The sequence below is a fragment of the Anas platyrhynchos genome, chromosome 2 (genome assembly GCF_047663525.1).
Source record: "Anas platyrhynchos isolate ZD024472 breed Pekin duck chromosome 2, IASCAAS_PekinDuck_T2T, whole genome shotgun sequence".
Lineage (NCBI taxonomy): Eukaryota > Metazoa > Chordata > Aves > Anseriformes > Anatidae > Anas > Anas platyrhynchos.
The window spans coordinates 13,531,422-13,553,350 of NC_092588.1; the positions used below are offsets into that span (position 1 = coordinate 13,531,422).

The following is a 21,929-nucleotide window of genomic DNA, read 5'->3' on the forward strand; positions in this document are numbered from 1 at the left end:
TGGCATATTTTGTCTTAAATTAAAAATAGATAAAAAAATGCCACATACTTTCCAGCACAAAAATGGTCGATGAAAATGTTAGTTTGTCAGAGTAATAAACAGCAAAAATCAAGATCTTACAATGGAAAATGTTATCTAGACTTAAAGAGGCATACTACTATTAATCTTCCCTATAACGTAACAAAGAAGCACTCCAAGGGACCTTCCTTTGACCTGCCTCAGCTGCAGTTTTTGCTGCAGTATCCCTATATCAGGGTGATAAACTCCCTCATCTCTCCTCCACCAGCCCAGCTATAGCAATATCTAGATTTCCAGTATGCTAAATGTTGATTGCTTCTATTTTATATCCAGTAAAGTAGGAAGCCTCAAAAATACTTTAAAGATCACATTTACAATATAGGATTTTTATATAAATATATAAAAACATCCTGCAAGTCCATTAAAAATCCAAAGACTCTGTTGTTTGTGTCTGGGTGCATGCATTTAAAGCTATATGTGCTCTAGCAAAGCTGGCTGAACTTGGGAGAGGCTTGTGGGATGGCTCAGGATTGGAAGTTAGGACTCTTTGGTTTTGTAGCTAAATATCTAAAAGCAGATAAAAATACTCCAGCTAGCTTTGAAAGTGAAGAAAATAACCCTATCAGTTACTGAACGGCACCACTAAATAATTAGAAAGAGCTCAGCACCACCTTGTTATATGCACATGACCTCTCCTGAGGCATCTGTAGCCAAAATACAACAAAAAAAAAGAACAGATTAAGGAGGCACATCAGTCCGCTGCATTTGAAAGCGGATCTTCAGGACAGGGATGCTTTCCATAGAGTCATTTCAGGCAAAGGTCACATGTGTGCATATAAAATCAACCCTGAAAGCAGCGCCTTTGTCCCCAAGCTATCTCCCAATGGAGCCATTGTCCTGCCGGGGCAGCTGGCACCCTGACTTCAGCTCCCAAGCCCAAGGCGGCCAGGCAGCCTCCTGCCAGCCGGACCAGGGCCAGGGCAGCCACTGCAGGGGCCAGGGCAAAGCGGAGTTTCCACATCAAACCTCAGTCATGGAGAAAAAAGACCCACTGGTACTGGTACGGTAGGAGCATCTTCCCTCCTTTCCGCCCCCCGTGTTTTTCTGGCTTGTTGAAGTAGTCTGAAGTAAATATAATTACAAGCAAAGGCAGGCTATGAAGTAGTGTGAGTGTATTTTTGCCAAGTGTAGCTTGGATTGGGATTTGGCAAGTTGAGAGTCGGTTCAATGTGTGCTTAGGAGTGATGTTGGAACTCCTCTGATTCATAATTAAAATAGAAAGCATTGTTTAATGCACATAGAAGTAAGTCTGTTTGAAAAATCATCTCTTAAAGCTTGTTTTACCTTATGAAGATAGCCTTCCCTCTTCATCTTTTAAATATAAACTGCCATTGGTATCTTCTTACCTTATAGCAATGTTAAATTTGGCATCCAGTACATACACAAGCAAAGCAACTTGTTTTGTTTGTATTTACCTCCTGCAATATTAATATTATGCAAACAACTACTTCTGACTTTAGCTCCCACACCACCTGGCTTTTGATTTATATTAAAATCTTCACTGTCTGGAGCTTCACTAGCAAAGTGTTGGGCTTAAAGGCAATCTGTCTCAATAGGGTTCCCATTACAGGCATCTCTGCTTAAGCCTTATTTATTTATTTATTTATTTATTTTCCCTGAAGGAAATGTATGAATTTCTTTAATCAGGGCAATAACATCTCAAAGATCTAATTTTTTTTTTTTTCCCTAACTCCCTATGCTACAGGTGTAAAGTGCTGATTAGAGGCACAAGTTCATAAGGAGTAAATAAAACAGTGCCTGCCTTGCAGTTCTTTGTACGGTTGGAGTTGTAATGTTTTTGATTAGTCTGATTCTGAAGTAATAATCATTGGGTCCCTCTTTTGAGTCTCTTTTGCTTCTGATTTGCTTAGATTTTAATTGTAATTGTTCTAATTACTACTGATCTCTGCATCTTCCTTTCAGCATCCATCAGTACTGAGTGTGCTAGGTAGGGAGAGGCAGTGGGGTCAGCTGGAGCTCTGTGTACCTAAAAGAAAATAAAAGAAAGAGGCTGACTCTGCCCCTTACAGGGGCTGCCCACAATTGACCTTAACTGTTTAGGGATCAGTATGGGCATTTTTAGATTAAGAAAGAATGTCTCTTGAAGTCCAAAGTTATAGAAATGTTTACTCTAAGCAGGCTGGCCTGTATAGGATGTTAAGAAAACAAAATAATACTCAATTTTGTATTCTACAATTTTTTTCCTCACTTCAAAGGATGTAATATGATGGTTAAAGTATGAGTTTAAAGTCATTGCAGCAGACGGGTTCCCAAATATTTACAAAGGATGATAGCTAAGTTTGAATGCCAGATAGCTAAATATATGTTAGCGTCATTCTTGAAAGCTGTAGCTTTTCCTAACAGTGTTCTCACATACCAGGCTTTACCTGGGGATGCCAAATGTGATCCTTTTGACATCAGTGGAACTAGAAGCGAAGTGGGAGATCAATGAAAGGTGGTGGCATGAGACTGCTCCCGGCAGCCCTGAGGCCAGCACCACCTTGCCTGAATTTCCACATATGGTATTTTAAGTGTTTATTCATGGTGCTTCACTAAATTAACAGGTTACTTATGGAAAAGGAGCCACAGCTGTTGTTGCTGGTACACCAGCATAAAATAGTTTTCACATGCTTGTGAAGCTGGAGGTATCCTCAACCTCTTCTGCACCTCACTGAATGGGGGCATTCAAAACTCCCAGTGCAGCCCCATCTTGGGCTCACCACCTGCTGAAAAGGCAGCCACGTTTGCAGGGTGTCAGACCAAATCTCACAGGCTTTTGTTGTCTCAAAACCCATGAAACTGTGTGTGCTCCACTCATTTAGACTGATGGAGAACAGGGTAGCTGTCAAAGAAACATACATAGATAGATAAACAAATATAGGCCCTACTGGCATTGGAGAAATAGTTTGCTGTTGTGTACTGTTTAAATTCCATGAGAAAGATCCATGGTAAATGATCTTCTGTCCTAGCAGTCTTCATATTTTAAACTATTCATTTTGTCTCCAGAAATGAAGAAATGCTTAGGAGTTACAATTGTTGGTACTGTACATGAATAATTGGAAGAAAAGCGATTAAAACTATACAATACTAGCACATATGCTCAGCTCCAGTGTTGTAGCCCCATTTGAGCCAAATAGCGTAGAATGGATTTTCCTTACTTCTGTGACTAGCAGAGAAATTGTCTCCAGATGCTTCCTCTTCCAAATACAATTCCTGCCCAGCCTCTACTTCTGTAGGAAATTTTATGCCTTCCTATTACACTTTCTATTACGAAGTAACTAAAAAGTTTTATCTTCACACTTTCTCCTTTGCTTATCTGATTTCATACCATCAGGTAGAAAAGCTCATGGGCTGAGGTAAGGACAGGGAGGCTATAAACCTCCAATATGGTTTATTTCATGGGCTGCAGGGGAACACACTGTGCCACCATGGTCCTCCTCTCCGTGGGCTGCAGGGGGATTTCTGCACCTCCACTCCTTCCTTCCTTCACCGACCATGGGGAATGCAGGGCAGTTTCTCTCACATTTTTATCTATTCTCTCTGCCTGTGCAGTGTTTTTTTCCCTTTCTGAAATCAGTTTTCACCAAGGCACCACCAGCTCGGCTGTTGGGCTCAGCCATGGCCTGAGGTGTCTGCTGGAGCTGGCCAGAAGTGGCTCTGTCCAGCATGGGGCTGGCCTCTCCTCACAGAGGCCCCTTCAGGCCCCACTACCAAAACCCCAACACAGACACCCCATACAGAAGCCTAAACTCTTGTCCTTCTATCATTGTGCATGCATAACACATAGTTTTACATGTTTCTGGCCTCTCACTCTCTGATCTTCTGTTTGTGTATATTTTTTTGTCTATTTAAAGTTTTTAACCTGGATGTCTTGGAGTGTTGGAAACCATCTTTGGCTTTGCTGTCGTTCAACTCTTCATCAGCTTATGTGTGTATGTGAGAGAGTGTTCTTGGAAGCTCATCCTTGAATATAACCTTATTTTGTCTTCCCATGTGCTCTGGTGTAGCAATCTGCACATTATTTGCAGAACACGGCCAGAGCTATTCCTGCCATTTGTCTGCTGAAACCTTCTCCTTCACAGCAGCTACACCCCATCCCCATTACTACAATTTCCTTTTCTATTCTCTTTGTAGCTCTTTATTTCTTGCTGTTCGCTGTTAAACAGTACCTTCAGCTGTGGTCCTTCCTCTTGTCTCTGTACTGCTCAAAGAACTTGGTTTATATTAACTGTATTGGATAAAAACACTTTGTTCATGCAGGCTTTTTTACCTAAAGCCAAAATCCAAGCTTCTGGCTTTGTATTGGCACCCGTCAAAACACAAACAGATAGAGGGACAAGGCCAGGGCATGCTTCCTATGCTGTTGGGCCATGCTGCTTGCACTTGGCCAGGGCCGGCCCATGGGGAGGTGTTCCAGGATGGGTCCATGTGCTTTTGTTTACTTACAAGCTAACCCACCAGGTCACTTTTTATTATTTTTTTTTGCCAGTCAGGGATAATTTGCAAGGGACAAACACATGTAGAGCTGAGTGCACAGGTAGAACATCTCCAGAGGCTCTTCCTAGGGAATTGCTCCATGTTTTCCAGAGAGCCCAGTGCAAACCTGGGACAGGACTTGAACCCTTCCCTCTGCACTTTGCAAGCAGCATAACAAAACTAAGGGGAGGAATACAGCCTACAAAGGGGAGGAATACAGCCTACGGACACCCCATCCCACCCCTGTGTATTCATTGACTTAACTCAAAGAGCTCAGTTTTGCTGGATTGCTCTAAACTGCCTTATTTAAGTGGGAGACCTTGAGGCAGGACAAGATTTTGGTGAAGTAGGATGAGATTTGTTGCCACAGCAAGCACCAACACTCCTGACAACTAGCAGTAAAACATGCAAAGCGAATAAAGTGAAACTTAAGGTAGAAATTACTATCTATAGAATATTTACTCCCTTATTGCTGTATATTTCTCCTTGGAGTAGAACATTTTCAGTTGTATTGACTATGTGCCTGCTACCACTGATGAATGTGACAGCTTAAAAATATTTTCTGGGGTATGGAGAAAGTGTCCTGATGAAACAACACTTTATAAGTAATTAAGCTTGCATCATCTGTAAGTTTTTGCTTTCCTTTCTTTCTGTACTGCAGCCAGCACAGCTAAAGTGGCAGTGAAGAGGACAGGCAAACAAGAGACAAGGTTGTGCCTGGGGTGGGACAGAAGGAAGGGATCACTGCTATGAGGTCAGGTGAAATTCCCTTGGAGCTGATGGCATTCAGCATAAATGTAAGAAGCCCTTAAGTGCTTTTGGATATCCAGAACAATAGGATTCCTTTCTGTGCTCAGGGAAACAGCATTTTTCGTACATTCTTTGTAAACGACACGATTGTACCAAAGAATTGCTTGATGCCACAATCTAAGTCCTCTCTTAAAGGAAACAACTTAAAGGGTCCAAATCTCATCTGGCTGCCAAGCCCCAAAGGATTTATTACTCAGGTCATTTGTGCTTGACCACATAAATTCAATGCACCTAAATAGGCTTCAATTTTTTAATGTCCCTTAACTAATATTGGACTTTTGCACTAGCGCACAACTGAAAGGGAGCAATACAATAGACTAGAGATCAGGCATGGTTTTCTCCCATCTGGTCCCCCAGAAGAGAAAACAAGAATGAGATATTCCCTCTTTCGGAGCCTCCAAAGCTCAGTTCTCCTAAAGTATTCTCTTCTTTCACCCCCAAATCCAAAATGACTTTTGCTGCTTTTCCATTGCTCTGCCCAGCCAGCCTATTTTTTCCCCATGGACTTTAGGATATAGCTCTGACTTTAATGGGATATTGGGTGCCTGGCAGTTGTTACTGTTGGTGTCAAGCCTGGTTTATTTGCTGAAGTTTCTGCCTCCAAAAGCTTCCCATGCCTCTGCCCTGTGCCCTCTGTCCCAGCTCCTTAACACAGTCCTGGGATCTGGCTGCACTTCCACCTGGCCTTATAGACTGTGGCATTGAGGTTGGTTTATTTATTTTATTTATAATGCATCAGAGCAGCAAGCAATGAAAGCAGAAGCTTTCCTGATTTCATTTTTAAGTCTGATACCTTCCCAAAACATGCTGAATTATCAACAGAACCAAGCAGATGTTTTAGCAGGCTCAGGTTACCTACAAGCAGGGGTATGAACATGAGGTTTTAGTCTGATACTCATTTACCAAACAGCTGTTGTAGCTTAAGCTACTATAGGGTAACCATGTACGTGCTCCTGCTCTTGTCTCAGTGCAAAGTGAACCTGGTTTGCCTAAGGGATAGGGATGCTCCTCTTCTGATTTCAGCTTGCTGCTCCCTGCCTGCCTGCTTCAACTGCCCATCCCCCATCCCTTCTCCTTTACCCAAGGTCTGTTTTCTTTTTTTTTTTTTTTTTTTTTTTTTAAAGGTGATATAATCATAGTATTCCTGAGCACCAGGCTGGAGGTAGATCAGCTGAGCAGTAAAACTCCTGCAGCTGGTGCGGTGTGGTGCAGAGGAGATGGAGAGAGGCAGCTGGGGAGGGCAACTTCTCACCCAAATGGATGATTGAGTTTGTAGACTTGAGTGAGGACAGCAGGCAGAAGGAGAGACTTTTTCTTCAGCTGGTAAAGCTGGAAAAAAAAAAAGCTGGAAAAGGAGGTGTCTCCAGTCTCTTCTCCAGATCTGTATTTTACTTGAGTCCATTTTACATTGCATTTGAATGGACAGTGCTTTCCAAGGTTGCAGCATCTTAGAGAAGGGGCAGCAACAGGCAGTGAAAGGACACTAAATTAAATAGCCCCAGCTGTTTTGCAGGCTCTCTGTGAGTGCCCAGGAACATCTGTCTCTACTTTGAAAAGCTTCAACAAATATAATTTCGAGCTGACTTCAGTGTTGTCTGTTATGGAAAAGGGATTTACTGGGGTGGGGAGGAGAAATATATGTCTTCTGTGAAGGCTGAGTGAAGCAGAGCTGCTTTTATTATACAGTAGTCAGCAATCAATAAACCGAGGAGCAGATTATTTCTGAAAATTGTGTATAGTTAGATGAAAAAAATGAATTAGAGAAGCAAAACTTAGTAAGATTATCTGCTTTAAAATACTGAAGAAATCAATTAATATTTAAGTGGCTGGTTTTGCTGTAGTCAACTTGTTTAATCCATAAAAAATGACTCTATTCTTTTCCAAAGTTTTATGCTAAATAGATGAGAAAAGAATTTGCAATAACAACCAAAAAACACTGATAATCCTTATGCAAACCCATGCTAGAAAATGTTTGCTTTCTAGCACTTTCCTTCATTTTTTTTTTTTCTTTTTCATATTGCACTCCTGCAGAGCTTGAAATGTGTTCAGTTCCACATTATGATACGGGTTTAAAAAATAATAAATTCTAGCAATGGATCTCATTGTTTTGTTGTTGAAATGTTGCTTATACTTTTCTCACCCTGAGAAAACAGGGAGTACTGTTCCAACAGGATGTTTTTCCCTTTGTGCTTACATTTGTCATCTTTGCACTCGGCCGTAATCAGAAAAAAAAAAAAAAAAAAAAGCTGGCGTGCAACTGAAGCGGTGCTGACACAGTTGAACTTAGGAAAATTTGTGATGCTTGGAAAATGGCCCATCTGTCTGAAATGACCTAAAAAGTAATATGCAATTGTTTAAAGCTTTTGTGTTTTGCCATTAAAACAGGCAGCAGCAGATGCCCGGTCAGAAAGGCAGAAAGCTGAGAGCGTGTGCAGCGGTGCTGCTGCTCCCTGGCAGCACGTGGGAGGGAAGAGAGGCAAGAAGCTCTGCTCCTTGCTGTCCCCTGGCCAAGGGATGCTGCTCATTGACATTACCCAGGTTGGGGTTCAGAAGCAGTAGCAGCTTGCAGCTCACTGCATCTCACAAACACGCTGCTTCCAGGGCTGAGAACTGGGGCACTGAACTTATGCAAAAATCTGTGAACGGGAGTTTCTTTTACCTTTTTTTTTTTTTTTTAAACTCATCATGTGTTCCTAGCAGTGTTTTTTTGGAGTAAGAGGGGTGAGAGTGATGGCAAAGACGAGCCAGTCTGCTAGGACTACTGATAGATGCTTGGTATCTGGACTGTACCTGCTGGTTTCATTTGTTTTCTGAAGGAAAAGAGCAGAGAATCCAGTTATTTCCAAGTTATTCAAACACCTCACTTCTTCCAGTAGCTGGGGATAGCTTAAGCTTGTGGTATAAAGGTGTGTATTTCAAAGGTGAGATAAAACAGTCCCTCCAGAATGAGCTTGCAGATGGATCTAAGTCTGTGACAGTGTTATCTGCGTCCTCATTTTATATGTTTTTCTTTAAGCAGAACCTTGTTCATCTGCTATTGTGTCCTCCTGTGTGAATGTCAGTGAATCAGATCAGGAAGTTTAGCCAACTTTTAATAATTATTTTTCTTTCCTTCTCTTTTATTTCTAACACCCCCCTGACTGCAGACATCTCTTCTTCAGGCTGTCCTGATTTCTACAGGACTTGTTTTTAGCAGAGTTCCTGCTCTTTATAAAGGTCCTATGCCTCTTAGCAAATGAACCAGACTTGTGTTTGTGTGAAGCAGGTTCAAGCCCCAGATGGCCTTTTTTGTTGAACAGCAGCAGTGTCACAGACTGTCACTGGCCTGCAGCGTTGCAGTTGTGTTCATGCATCCCTTCACCACGCCAAAAAAGCTTTCATAGGTACAGACACTTACAGGTCACCGTAAGAGCAGCCAGTTCTTCAGTCTTCAAATGCCTCCTTGTGCAACTATAGAAACAAAAGAAAAATATGTCCAAATGCCCAAGCAGGGCATGTCCCTGTTTGCTGTGGAGGGATCCTGTTTCCAGCCTGCTTTCACTTTGCTTCTTCCCCAGAACAAGTATTGATGCTGGAGAGCATGGATGTCCAAAGCTCCAACTACGGGGCAAGTTGAGAAAGTTATTCATAGTGACATATCTCTTTAAACTGAAATCAAATAGGATTTTGCTATTTAGAAAATACCAGTGGTTTTTTAGATTAACGAGAAGAAAAATATCAATTAAAATATTTCTTTCTTGATCAAAGTGCCAAAAGCATTAAAAAAAAAAAGAGAGAGAGATTTAAAACAAACCAATAGAAACTCTTGTTTGGCAAAGAAAACAACTGAGAGTAAACAGAGCAGTATTAATTATATCCACATTTTACTTGTAGGGAAGAGATTAGCACTTGGAAATTTTTTAATCATAACCAAGCCTTGAGCTTGAAAAGTGTGCCAAAATGGAGTTTAGGCTGAGGGTAAATATGATTAAGTAGGAAAGAGATGTTACAGGATTATTGTAGAAGTCCTCACAAGAAGTTTTAGATACCCAGGAAGTTCAAAGCTTATATTCCACTGAAGAAGGTTCAAACATGGTAAAGGATGTTCAAACAAGTTATGTAAAGAAAGTAGGATCATGACGTGAAGTCTTGAAAACCTGCTTGCTTGCATTTTTAAGACACATCACCAGCTTTGCTATTTCTTTTCTTTTTTTTTTTTCTTTTTCTTCTTTTTAGCTTTAAGTCATTATTTCTGAACTCCTATGGTTATCATAAAATGGAATAACTTGTATCACTTGAAAAGCTCAAATAAGTTAACAGTGATTGTGTGGCATGTGTATGGTACCATGTAAGGCCTTCAAGACATCAAGGATGGTGGATGATTTTTACACCATCCAAGCCTACAGCTCTTTTCAAAAGACAATTGTGGAGCTGTTGGTGGATGCCTGTGATACCAGGCCACCATCTCAACCAGCCAAAAGCAAAGATGAATACCTGAAGATATGCTTAGCCTTGCACAGGCTGCATTAAAAACACATGTGGGCTCTTTGACTGCCTGTTTCACTCACTTTTCTCCTCCATAAAGAAGCAATTTTTCATCGCAGGACAGTTTTCATTCTGCTGCATGCTAGAATTTTTATGTCTGATTATCTTAAGAAATGTAGTTACGAACTCCCAGTGCATTTCAGTAGAGTAGTTGTGCTGCTTCATAATAATAATATTGTCCAGAAACTGAATTCAGAACATGTTAGTTCCTTTGAAGACGATGAAAGTATGCATGTTGGGGTAGTGTTAATGCTATTGCAGATGTACGTGTGGCTCTCAGGGTGAGGTGTAACACCCTGTGTTGGACCAGCTGGTCTATTAGCTGCAGTACTGCTGGAAGGAAAGACAGGCTCTCAGGCACACACAGCTTTCTACAGGTCATTGAAAACTTGTCTGGTTTTCATCTAATGTAGCTGCTACAATAGAAGATGTGGTTCTGATATAAACCTTGCTTTGCTTGTGTGTAATGCTTGAGCTAAATCCCTTCATGGGCATCCCGGCAGCTTCAGGAGCAGCAGTGCTCTCACCAAGCCCACAGCCACCGAACCTGTCATAGAGAATGTGGGGGGTGGGAGAATTTATTCCTGTAAGGCATTATGCCCTCCTTCATTCACCAGGCCACCACTGGGGTTTCAGTCCTCATTCCAGTGAGCATGTGAGTGTTTTACATGAGTATAGCAGAGCTGGGACGCGGATCACCCCTTAGGTCAGTGATTCCTCTTCTGTCTCAGGGTAGGCAGTGTGTGTAGGCTCAGTTTGGGACAGGCACCCAACCCAACACATCTATGGTCCATGTTTGGTAGCTATCCCAGCCAGGCAACACGAGGAGGACACGATGTGCTCTGCTGGTCGTCCTCAGTGAGGTTCTGTACGGGTTCGGGCCCTCAGCTCCCAGCCCCGTGAACCCTGCAGGCATTGCGTAGGGTGCTCAGAAATGCTGATGGGCCTGTAGGTGCCTAAGGCACCTTGTGCCTCAGGGGCTGGGCTGCAGCAGGCTGCAATTCTGCAAGACTTTAATTCATCCGTGATCCTCCCTGAGGGTCTGGCACCCCTTTATGGATCTTTCTGGCCTAGAAAGTTTTTCTCAGCCCGTTCCTTGGGTGCACCTGAGAACATGGTTTGCATACCTTTCTCCTCGGGTGGTGATGAGCAGACAGATAATCAGACAGATAATTGGAGAGGTATTCGTTAAGCTGTCAGGCACTGGCGGGTGGTGTTCTGAGGCACTTCATAAACAGGTACTTTCATGAGCACAGCTTGGGCTGTGGGTCTTCCCAGTCTTATGGAGTAGCAGGAGACTGGTGTGGCCCCTACACCTTGTGAACCTTGTGCCTGCTAATATTTTCTTTTCCTTTATACTCTGCTTCCCTCTTTACGTATCCATATGAACATCTGTGTCCTCACCTACTCTTCATGATCACGTTTTATGTTTTTGTTTTCCAAGCCAACTTGCCAGACATGTGAAATCTATCACTTGATGGAGCGGACAGTCAAGTTTTTGGGCTCCTGCATCCCAGGCTGGTCTCATCACAGGCCATCACCCTCCCTCCCAAACATCTTGGGGTGCTTTCAGCGAGTGCTCACATCTTCCCAGGGTTGCTTCAGCTTCTGGAAGATTGTTTGCTTTCACAGTACTTGTCTCTGAGGGCACTCAGCATGGATACTGCTTGAGTTTTGCAATTGAATTCCTAGTTCATCAAAAGGTTTTGTTCTGTGAAGTTGACATTTCATCTACCTGACAGGCCTTTTCTTCTTGGCCACAGCTATATGTAGAAGGTGTATACAGGGGGAGAGAGCTTTGAGGCATTTTGGCAAAGTCCTTCACCTTCCTGCTGTTTATGTTGCTATCAAGGATACTGGAAACTTTCACCTAGGTCACCTTATGTGGCTGATGTGCTGCACCCAGTAATGCAATGTGGAGATAAGGAGCTAGAAAGGTTCATTTTTTTAGAGCCCATTCCATCCCCAGCCTGTGATTCAGCCAATATACTTGTTATCTCTGCATTATCCTTTCCCATTACAAAAAATCCAGAAAATTTGATTTTATACAAGACTGCAAATATTGCCCTTCTTTTATTAATGCTGGAAAAGTAGAACAGGAATTCTTGTAACTCTGTAAATGTCACGGCATGAACTTCTCTTTTAAAGTGTCACCTAGTGGCTGGATGGAAGTTTTGCATTCTGAGTTAAATAATAATCAGTACCATCATATATATTCAACAGCCATAAAGGCCAGTCCTTATGCACAGAAACTGAGAAAGATGCACTTCATCTTCTGTTGATCTTGTTAAAATTCCTTTTTAAAGTGTTTAATTCAGGCCCTAAAACTTGTACCGAACGACTGCATGACCAAAGGGTCAGGAACACATTATTTCTACTTTATTCTTTCTTCTTCTGATGAGTAAAATGGCAATTAATTGCTAAAAAGTTAATTGCCAGTGATCCCAGCAGTGAAATTTTCCCTGAACAAAATCATTAAACCTTGTTTATGCTAATAAGTTCCTTGTGCATCTGTGGGGTGGCTTCGGGCAGAATCCTTGTTACAAAAAGATGGTTGTACATCTGCATATGTGGTCAGTCCAGAGCTACTGGAAATTGTGTCTTACATAACACATAAGAAAAATATTAGCAGTTTAGAGTCATTGTCGTCTGTAGTTCTCAAATGATATTATGGAGGAGGTTAAATAATAAAAGATTCTTGTAGTGTAGACCAGAAAACTTAAAATGAGGTCTGTTATCATGAAATCATTCAGTTTACAAGCTCTAGAGATGTTACATGAATGAAAAAAAATGAAATGTATATTTTAAATTCAGTAGAAGAAGTCTATGTTGCTGTATGTTTTGGTTTTGTTTCTTGCTTCTTTTTTTCTGGGTGGTCATTTTTAATTTCTGTAGGAACTTTCTTTTGAAAAAAACGAGCACCTGCACATTAGGAAGATATGCAGGAGCTGTAAGGGCTCAGCATCTCTGAAACTGAGGTTGGATATATTGGCTTGGTCACTCAATATTGGTAACTAGTTTTGAAAATCCAGTTGTGTTTTGCCTGGATCACTTGGTGACCTGAGGGTCCCAGGCTGGAGGAGAGCTTGGTCTGCCGATTCTCATGCTTTGCCTATCAAATCATGAACTTCATCAGCTGAGATATTTAACACCATTGTGTAATTTTGTGTGTGACACCTTTGGTTTCCCTTCTGCTGCTGTCATGCACTGATGTACTTACTTAGGGCTCATGGGTGAAGGTGTTTAACCACAGTATATACCAGATGTTAAGAGTGAATAATGTTATAGGAACATCTAGTAAAAATTGTGGTCATTTACTTTTCTCTAGACCTCCGTGCACAGTTTTTTTTTTTCTTTTTTTTCTTTTTTCTCCAGAAAGAGTGCCTTCAGCATACAATGCAGCCTATATTTCAGCTGTTTATTTCAGTTTCCACTGAGCTAGTGATGAAGTGAACATCTGAAGATGGGTCTTGACTTCACACCCCTGCTCTGTGTAAGGAGAGGAATGCAGTGTCCTGGTATAGCTAAGACTGAGGTCATCCCAGACTAATTACATTTCCCTGAGGCTTGCAGTGCAAAGATTCAGCTCCACAATGGAGCCACTTTGGTTAAGAAATTGCATAAAAAAGGATCAGCTCCTAGCCAGGGGAGCAGGCAGATGAGATGTGGGTAGCAAAGGGGAGCCTCTGCCCTGCAAAGCTACGTAGTGGGGAGGGACAGATTTTGCAGCAGGTAAAAGGTACTTCCCAACAAAGCTCCGAATTGTATGTGCTTGATATTGCAAGATGGTTTGAAGAAAATTAAAACATGTTCCTTCGAGCCAGTATCAACATGACAAGGTCCCAGGGGAAGCAAAAAGCCCATCCATAGGCTTACCAACCTTGACTCTGTCCCTTTAAATGTCATTGTTAGTAAATACTTTGAGGAAAGGAGCTCTCGTCAGACAAAAAAGCAGCAAACTACGCTGGTAAATAATTTGCCTTGGCAAACAATATTTAAGCCGCTGATTTCAACCATAATTCTGCTCAGCATTATTGTCTGCTTTGTAAATAGAAGTACTTATCCAAACAGCTGAGCTTTCTGCTGTCTTTGATGAAAATGGGTAAATGTGGGGCAGAGGGAAACTGCCGCTTCCTTTCCTTTCTGCAAAGCTGTGGTTTCCAGCTCTTCCGATAAAACCATGCGTTTCCATTGCTCTGTGCCTTGCAGGAGGCTAGAGCTGTAAAAATACCCCCGTGCTCCCAGCTTGGGGCACTCGGCTATGCAAGCAACCAGGAACTTGAGCGGCGACCACGCAGCATGAGAACAGTGCCCAGGTTGCTGCCCTGTGCTCGTCCCACCACGCAGAAATGCCTGCGATGTTTTGTGCCACTCGAGGATGGCGTTGGGGATATTTTCGTTTCACAGCCTGGGCGAGCTTTCCCCCCTCCCCTTCTTCTTCTCCGAGCCAGATGGAGACACATTTGGTTTCTCTTTTACCCATGTTACTTCTGCGAGGAGAATAAAATGAGCAGGAACAGCTATTGGCCGCAGCAACAGAAGAAAGCCCTGCTTTGCCAGAGGAAACCACATAAAAGCGTGCGTGTGTGTGTTTGGGGGGAGGGCGCAGCGAGGGATGATGCCTGGAGCTTCTTGCACTCGGAGCTGCGATTTGTGAGTGAAACATGATGAAATCACCCCCTGGACAAATCACACGAGCCTGTCAACCTCACCAGGTGGGATTACTTGTAGCTAATAGCCCGAACTCCCAGAGCAAACAGAGCTCTGCGCTCACTATAAAGCAAAAGGGACGGTACTGCACGGGCTTTTCAAGAATCCTCTAGTATGGCTAAGAAGGGCTGCTTCCACTTACACCAGGTAGGGGAGGAAAGGAGCGTGTTTGCTTTTAGAGGAGGAGTAGCCCGTCTCTCCTGAATAAGGTCCTACAAAAAGGAGCGTTTCAGCTGCAGAAAGAGATGTTTTATTCATAACCCCCTTCTGGTTTGTGCTCCTCTGAAACGGTGACTGTCAGCTGCTGCTCCAGTGATGGGAACTGCAGTGCTGGGGAGCTCGAATGTACAGGGACCATCTCTGCCCTTTTAATCATAACGCTCGTAGCTTGGAAGTCCTGGCTTTTGCACAGTTTGATCACTCTGCTGTTTTGCTTTTGCAGGTTATATCTTTATTTGCTTTTGCCTTTGGAGTAAATGTCTGCATGGGATTTACAACAAATCGCTTTAGGAGATCTGAAGAATGGGATGAGGGCCCAGTCTCAGGTATGGTAACGGACATAAATTGTACATCGCAATACCCTTATGTTATATACGGCGGTTAGAAACCACTCCTACGCCGAAACAGTAGTTTGCTTGTTCCTTTTACCTCTAGGATATAGAGAAGAAATAACTCACTGAGCCTGAGTCAGTTGACCTTTGGGACTCACCTATAGGTCTCCTATTTACTTAAACTTTTGCTCTGTGTGCATGTGACTATGGAAAATCTAGCTTATTTTCGGATTGAGCGCCATCAGTCTCACAGAGATCGGTCTCCATAGCTGCTTCATCGTGCTTGCGAGGTTTTGCGCTGTGTGTGGTTTCCCTCTAGAACTGACATAAGCGCCCCGATCGCTGTAAGGGTGCTGGTTGCATTTCGGTAGCTATTGAAGCGGTTTCTCTAATCTTGAGTAATGCTTTCAAGAACGCGCTGGTGAGAAAAGCTTTTGGCATTTCTGCGTCTCCTGAGGTCATGCTGGTTTGTGAACAGTAGACGGCAGACATCTGACGGCGGCGAGGGCCGAGCAGGTGTTCGTGTCCCTCGCCAGCAGATGTGCTGTCAGGGGTCGGCTGTTTGCCTTTGGAGGAAAGCGAGAACGTGCCACAGAAGGGACTGTTGTTCGTGCTCTGGGGTAGTGTAGGGTTTTGTGAGCTCAGGCATAGTCCGAATGGAAAAATATTTAAAATGGAAAACTAGCCTTTTTTCTTAAAAATTAAAATGAGTGTAGGCTTGACTTGTGCCTCTATTCCTTCCTCTGGCAGGAGAAAGGGAACCTGTGGTCATTGACTTAGAACTGGTTAATTTAACTGAAGTGAAAGGGATGCAGCACCCATCTGTAATGATAGCCTGTGAATTTTCATTGTAAACTTTTTTATGGTGTCCTGAGGTTGTTGTGTGCCTGGTAACTAATGTGTGTCCTCCCCTTCCTTGTCTTTCACATGAATTAGTGTCTAATCACAGCCACAGATGGGGTGGTTGATCACTGAGCAGAGGCATTTTAGGTTACCAAAGAGACAGTGGTGGTTGCTTTCAGTATTTATATAACAGTAAAACAAACTTGCTCATAAATCAAATTTATTTCTAATTTTATCTTCTAGTACGTAAACTCTAGAGTGGTTGGGTAATGTGTGTAGCACTGACATGAAGGATTTACATTTCATGTCTTTAACACCTGGCTGTTGGTTGCTTTGCTTTTGATGGTGACTGTGCAGGCTTTAGGGCAGGGCTATTTTGCACCGAAGTCCCAAAGGTGGTGACCCACTGCAGCTCAACAGTGCCAACTCTGCTGAGCCCACCAGCACCGTTCAGTGCTGCCGGGGCTGGGAACAGTAGCTGTGTGCTGTTTCCAGTAGCTCACCATCCCAGGAGAATAGTAAGAAATACAGCATATCTCCCCAAAGGCAGGAGATGTGGGTTATCTTGGGGCAGGCTATTGAAAAGGTGCATATGGTTGAGATTGAACCAGAACCTGGCATTGATGCAATCCCGTCTAGGGGGCAACAAGGAGGACAAAAGCCTCTCTTACTCTTTGTTTCCTTGTGCATTTGGGAAGCCTGGTTACTTTTATTGCAGTAAAAAAATTGGATGTGAAACCAAAGAATAAATTATTATTGCCACGTCTGTCTGAAGAAGAAAATAAACTGTTATGCTAGAAAGGTGCCTTTTTAAATAAAACTAAAGCACTGTGATCAAAGAACTTTTTTAGGCTTTAGCCTCTTGTAGCTGCATGACTTTCAGTTGTACTTCATCAGAAGCCTAGTGCTGTGAACTATCCAGAATGAAAGATTGCTGTATGTTCTTTTTCAACTGCACTCTGCCTTGGCTTATTTCCAAGTTTCTTAGAGTCTAGAATTAATTATTTTGTGCTGGCAAAACTCTGTCTCTTTACTAACCATTGCTGTATATTACCAGTTTGTTACTTCTACAGGGGTATGCCATGATTGTAGGCAAACTTCAGTTTTCATCTAGTATAGAACTTCTCTACAAGTCTAAGCCAGTGTTTTGTTTTGTTTTCCATAGTTCATTATACATGCACGTCAAAGAAGCACCATAATGCCTAAAAAGTTCTCTTGATCTCTTTTGATAGTGTATAGATATGTTTAATATTTGTACCCAACAAACAATTTTTTGAATTCAAGCCTTTTTTTTTTTTTTAAAAAAAAAAGAAGAACAGCAGCCTTGGTACTCTAAATTTCTTAATTTTTTAAGTTACTTGTTGTATGAACCTTCCAGACTTCTTGGTAAGTACTTCCAAGGAAAATGACTCTAGTAGTCTCTTGAAGCATATTCCTTAGTCATGGTAGGATGATAGCTTCAATCTTGGAAGGAGAAGCATTGATGTTTTTCTGTTCCTTCTCACTGCATTTTTAAGTGTGACACTAAACCCAGAATTTATTGTCTTGGAACAGCTAGAATGGTTTTATTTTCCTTAAGTGACTTTTCATTGAACTTTTGTTAACTGCAATGACATAATGGAAAAGTGAAATGCAAATTCATAATTTGAATATTACATAGCAAAACTGGTGCTTTACATGTTTTATGTAGGTACTTGGGTGATCCACATAGGTTCCATATAGGATCCTAAATGGCATACTCTTATCAGGTAGCCTCCTTCCTATAATGACAGTGTAAGCATGTCTGCATTTTGTAGTCCCACAATGGAAATACTACTGGCAGTAAATAGAGTTTGTTTTTTAATGATGTAATTAGATTGTATCAGAGCAAGTAGTTTGATATAGTGCATTCCCAGGTGAATATAACACATTTACAATGGAAATTTAATAACCTTCATGGATTGAATCAGGAAGGCACTATTGCCCTATATAACTTTTTCTCTCTAATATATGATGTGAGAAATAATCTTCAGATCTTTACTTTGAACCTAGTGGGCCAAGAAAAAAAAAAAAGAAAAAAAAAAGAAAAAAAAAGGAAAAAAAGAATGCATGGAAAAGGATATGGAAAGCTCTATGTATTAAAAAAGGAGGGGAGGATCTTCATGGGCAGGTCCCTCTGCGTGTTGCATGGAGGCAGATCTGACTGCAAGAGCTGTGGAGGGATGCAGGTATTTTGAAAAGTATTTTGAAACTGTGTAAGTTTGTTCTGTACAAAGTCTTCGGTGAATTTGAAAATGCTCACCATGAATGGAGCTCTTGATGATATATTTTCCAACTCTTCTACACGCACCAGTACCCATGCCATGGCATTGTGCACGACCTGAAAATCATGGTCTGGCTGCAAATGCAAGGTCAGTCATGGTAAACAAAGGATTGATCTTAATATATTCAGAGGTCAGGGGAGTTAAACCACATCCTCTTCTGTGTTGCTATGTGTAAGGTGTCCTGCATTGACTTAGGAGGTATAACTTGAATTTTCTAAGGAATTTGGGATAATTTGTCACATCGCTAATAAAGAGGATTCCAGAAGATGCGGAAAAAATGGCAAAAAAGGGAGCTGGGCTAAACCGTTCTCGTGTGAAATGGAAACCCTTCTTGCAGTCAAAGAAGGTGGAGCTAGAGGGGAGCTTGACCAGCTATGTAGACTTTCTCTATATGCCAATACATGGGTGTTTATTTCTGAAGTTCTCCTGGCAGATCTTGGTATAAACCCCGTTCTTCAAATCTCCAAGATCAGAGATTGCACAGCCTCTGTAGGCAATTTGTTCCAGTGGTTTCCTAATAAATTATTTGTACTTTACAACAGGTTGACATTCCTTGAAATACAGTTGACACTTACTTCTGTAATCTGCAGTCAGGTTTACACCTTTTTCCTAGGCACTTGATGTGTTTCTTGACCTTCTGAAGTGGTCTCCCTCTCATTCCTTTGAAATGAAGAGGGCAATGCCAGTGGAAGGAATACATAGTCTATGGTTGTATGTAATACCTTTGAGTCCAAATTTGCAGCTTACTAGATCTGTGATTATATGTTATCTAGCTTCCAAAGGGAAAGTAGCAGAAGAGGATAAATAACAGAAATGTTCTTTAGTAACAGATTTTCAGGAACATTTGGCACAAAGCAGCAGTCATTAAGAATAAGGAGTAAGACTTCATCTCTCTGAAAATCTGAGTGTTAACATGCTTTGAAGCAATTCTTGTGATTATTTTCTAACATAGATTTGTGGCCTGTTTATGTGACCAAAGAAGATACTGCTCTGTGTGTTGCCAGCATAGATAAGCCACCTTTAGCCCCTAAGAGCTCCCGATGGCCAAAATATTGATAGCTATTTAAAGTCATCCTTGCAGAATATGTACCTGCAGAGTGAAACTTAACTGTGACTATGCTGGTACTTGGCTTTGAACAATGCTCACCTGACTGAAAGTCACACAAAAGAAGAGAGACCCAGTTGCCCACCATTACCTTTTCCAGAAGTCATATGAATGTGCCTTGCTACTATCATGATCCATGGCTGCAGCCACTGTAGGTTTGCTCCCTCCCCATTATATTGCTGTAGGGTTGATTTACTGCCCAGTTTGCTCCCTGAAGTGTTTTATGCTGGTGCCAGTGCCACTCCAAGGGAAACGGTGGATCAGTGGTACTGGGGATGGGAGCTGGTTATGTCACCTCCAGACTTCCCCTACATCTTCTTTCCCAGCTGTTTTTACAGTGTTGGGATAAGGTCATCATGTTTGGAAAGAAATTTTTCCTCAGTTTATGTGGAGAAAGAACTTTCAGCTATGTAAAAGAGTAGGGAAAAAATACATGAAAGAAAGATCAGAGCAACTGTTTCCCAAAAGTGCCATTGCATCAGTTCTCTTAAAATCATACAGCTAATCATGGTGAGGTTTGCCAAAACCAAAACGTGGTCTAAAAGAAAACAAACTCTAAGACAATTTCAAAGACTTAATTTTAATAGGTCTCTCAAAGAACAAACGACGTTGTGAAATATTCCTTGGAACACCTCTGTTTTTAAAGAATAACATGAATTAGTCTCAGTTTATTTCATAAAATGCCATTAACCCTAGAGAGTAGCACGCAACCTTCCTGCTTTACATAAGCTGTTGTGTAGGGCTCTTTGATGGGAGAAATCTATAAGATAATAAGTTTTGAGAAAAGAGCAGAGAAATACACACCAGCTCTGACAATAAGGGCCCTTACTAATTGGTTATTGAAGTCTAATGCATTATTCATGGTTTTCAGACTGGCAGTTCTCCATTTAGTTATACACATCAAATACGTTGACTTCTTATATACTTATATACTTCTGTACTTTGCAGAGCATTAAAGTATAAAATTAAACAGAAGTCCACCAAAAAAGTCATGCTTTACTTCTCCATTAACTTATAGAACAGTTTTCGTTCATGCTTGACAGTGATTTGGCACCTTCGAGTAGAGCAAACCAAGTCCTGCTGACTGCATGTAGATTAATTGCAGTCCTTTACTATGCGAACTGCCCAGCCAGCCATGAAAATGTCACTTGGTTGCTGAAAACAAAGGCCTGCTTCTGAGGAATAGCTGCAGCTCCTGGAATTGGGCCTTGGAGACTTCAATACAGTTCTGCTAGTAATCTCTTGATTGTTACAGAGGTAAAGCCAGGTCCATTTCTTTGCAGGATATTATCACAGCATGCTGCTTCCTCATTCTTTCCCCTCCAAAAAGAGCTGTCTTTTTGGGTTTTTAAACTTATATATATAAGTAAATAAATATATATATATATTTGGCTTCTGCAAGCAACCCTTCTTTTCTCCCTTCCTCTTGCTAAGCAGGCAGCTGAGGTTTCACTCATCCAAGTGGCTCAAGGCTGAGCCACCTGTCCCACCGCTGCTGGTCTGACAGATGTTGCCCTGTTTCTTGTTCCACACAGTCCTGTCAGATTCCCCCTGGATCAGTACCTCTGGCTCCTGCAAAAACAGATGCTTTGAACTTCAAGAGGCAGAGCCTCCTGGCTGCCGCTGTGACAACCTGTGCAAGAGCTACAACAGCTGCTGCTTCGACTTTGATGAGCTGTGCTTAAAGACAGGTACGATGGGTCTCCTGCCCTGCACTGGCAGGTGCTGATGATGCCTGGCTTATGTGAGCAGTTGGGACTGGCTGCTATAGTACAGAGCTCCCTGCTGTAACCTGGGTCTCCTCCTTACCTTGCCTTGCCTTGCCACCTAGGCTTGGCTTATCCCAAAATGCAGCCCATGTGCCCTCACAAGGAGCAGTAGGGACATACACCTATTGCTCCTTGCTGCTGGGCTTCTGCCATGGTTTCTAGGGCAGAAAAAGGCAGGGTACTATTTGTACTACCTGGAAAGAAGATCTTCTGATACTCATTTACAAACAATAATCAGCATTCAGGTACCAGTTGTCCCTCCAGCTTACAATGAAGAGAGCCATGGTATAGACTGGAGGTTGGTCTCTCAGTGTTATCCACCTTTTTTATTCCAGGTGATAACAATATTAGAGCAATTCAGACTTGCTTGTGGATTGTGCATTGTAAAAGCACCTCTGAAACTGGGAGTGCTGAAGTGCAGGTCCCTCCAGAGGTGACAGGCTGGGTTTGTTACTATTGCTCCAGGCTCTGACTTCCAGATGTCAGGATGCATATAACACATTGGTAAAAATGTTTACCTTCAATTCATTAGACCCCGGGGAAAGGAAATACAGCCCTCTGTTCATTTTCCGTTTTTCATGACTCATAGGCAAGGGAAACTTCAAAGAGGGCCACGAGTTATGTTTTATTTCTTAACATAGTGCACTTAAATTATTAGTTGTACTCATCTCCTTGAATGTTTGCCTAGTGGGCAGAGTTGACACAGGTGCCTGCTACTTCTGCTGTTAAACCTTTCCTTGCTTTATCAAGGAATTACACT

General features: G+C 42.0%; 1 protein-coding gene across 1 annotated transcript in view; it reads left to right on the forward strand.

The window, feature by feature from the left end:
* Positions 1 to 843: 843 nt before the first annotated feature.
* Positions 844 to 21,929, forward strand: part of ENPP2 (ectonucleotide pyrophosphatase/phosphodiesterase 2) — a 72,039-nt gene continuing 50,953 nt past the window's right edge. The window contains 5 exon segments of the mRNA XM_072034358.1: positions 844 to 918; positions 920 to 952; positions 955 to 1,083; positions 15,041 to 15,143; positions 20,936 to 21,091. Coding sequence (XP_071890459.1) covers positions 844 to 918; positions 920 to 952; positions 955 to 1,083; positions 15,041 to 15,143; positions 20,936 to 21,091 — 496 coding nt within the window.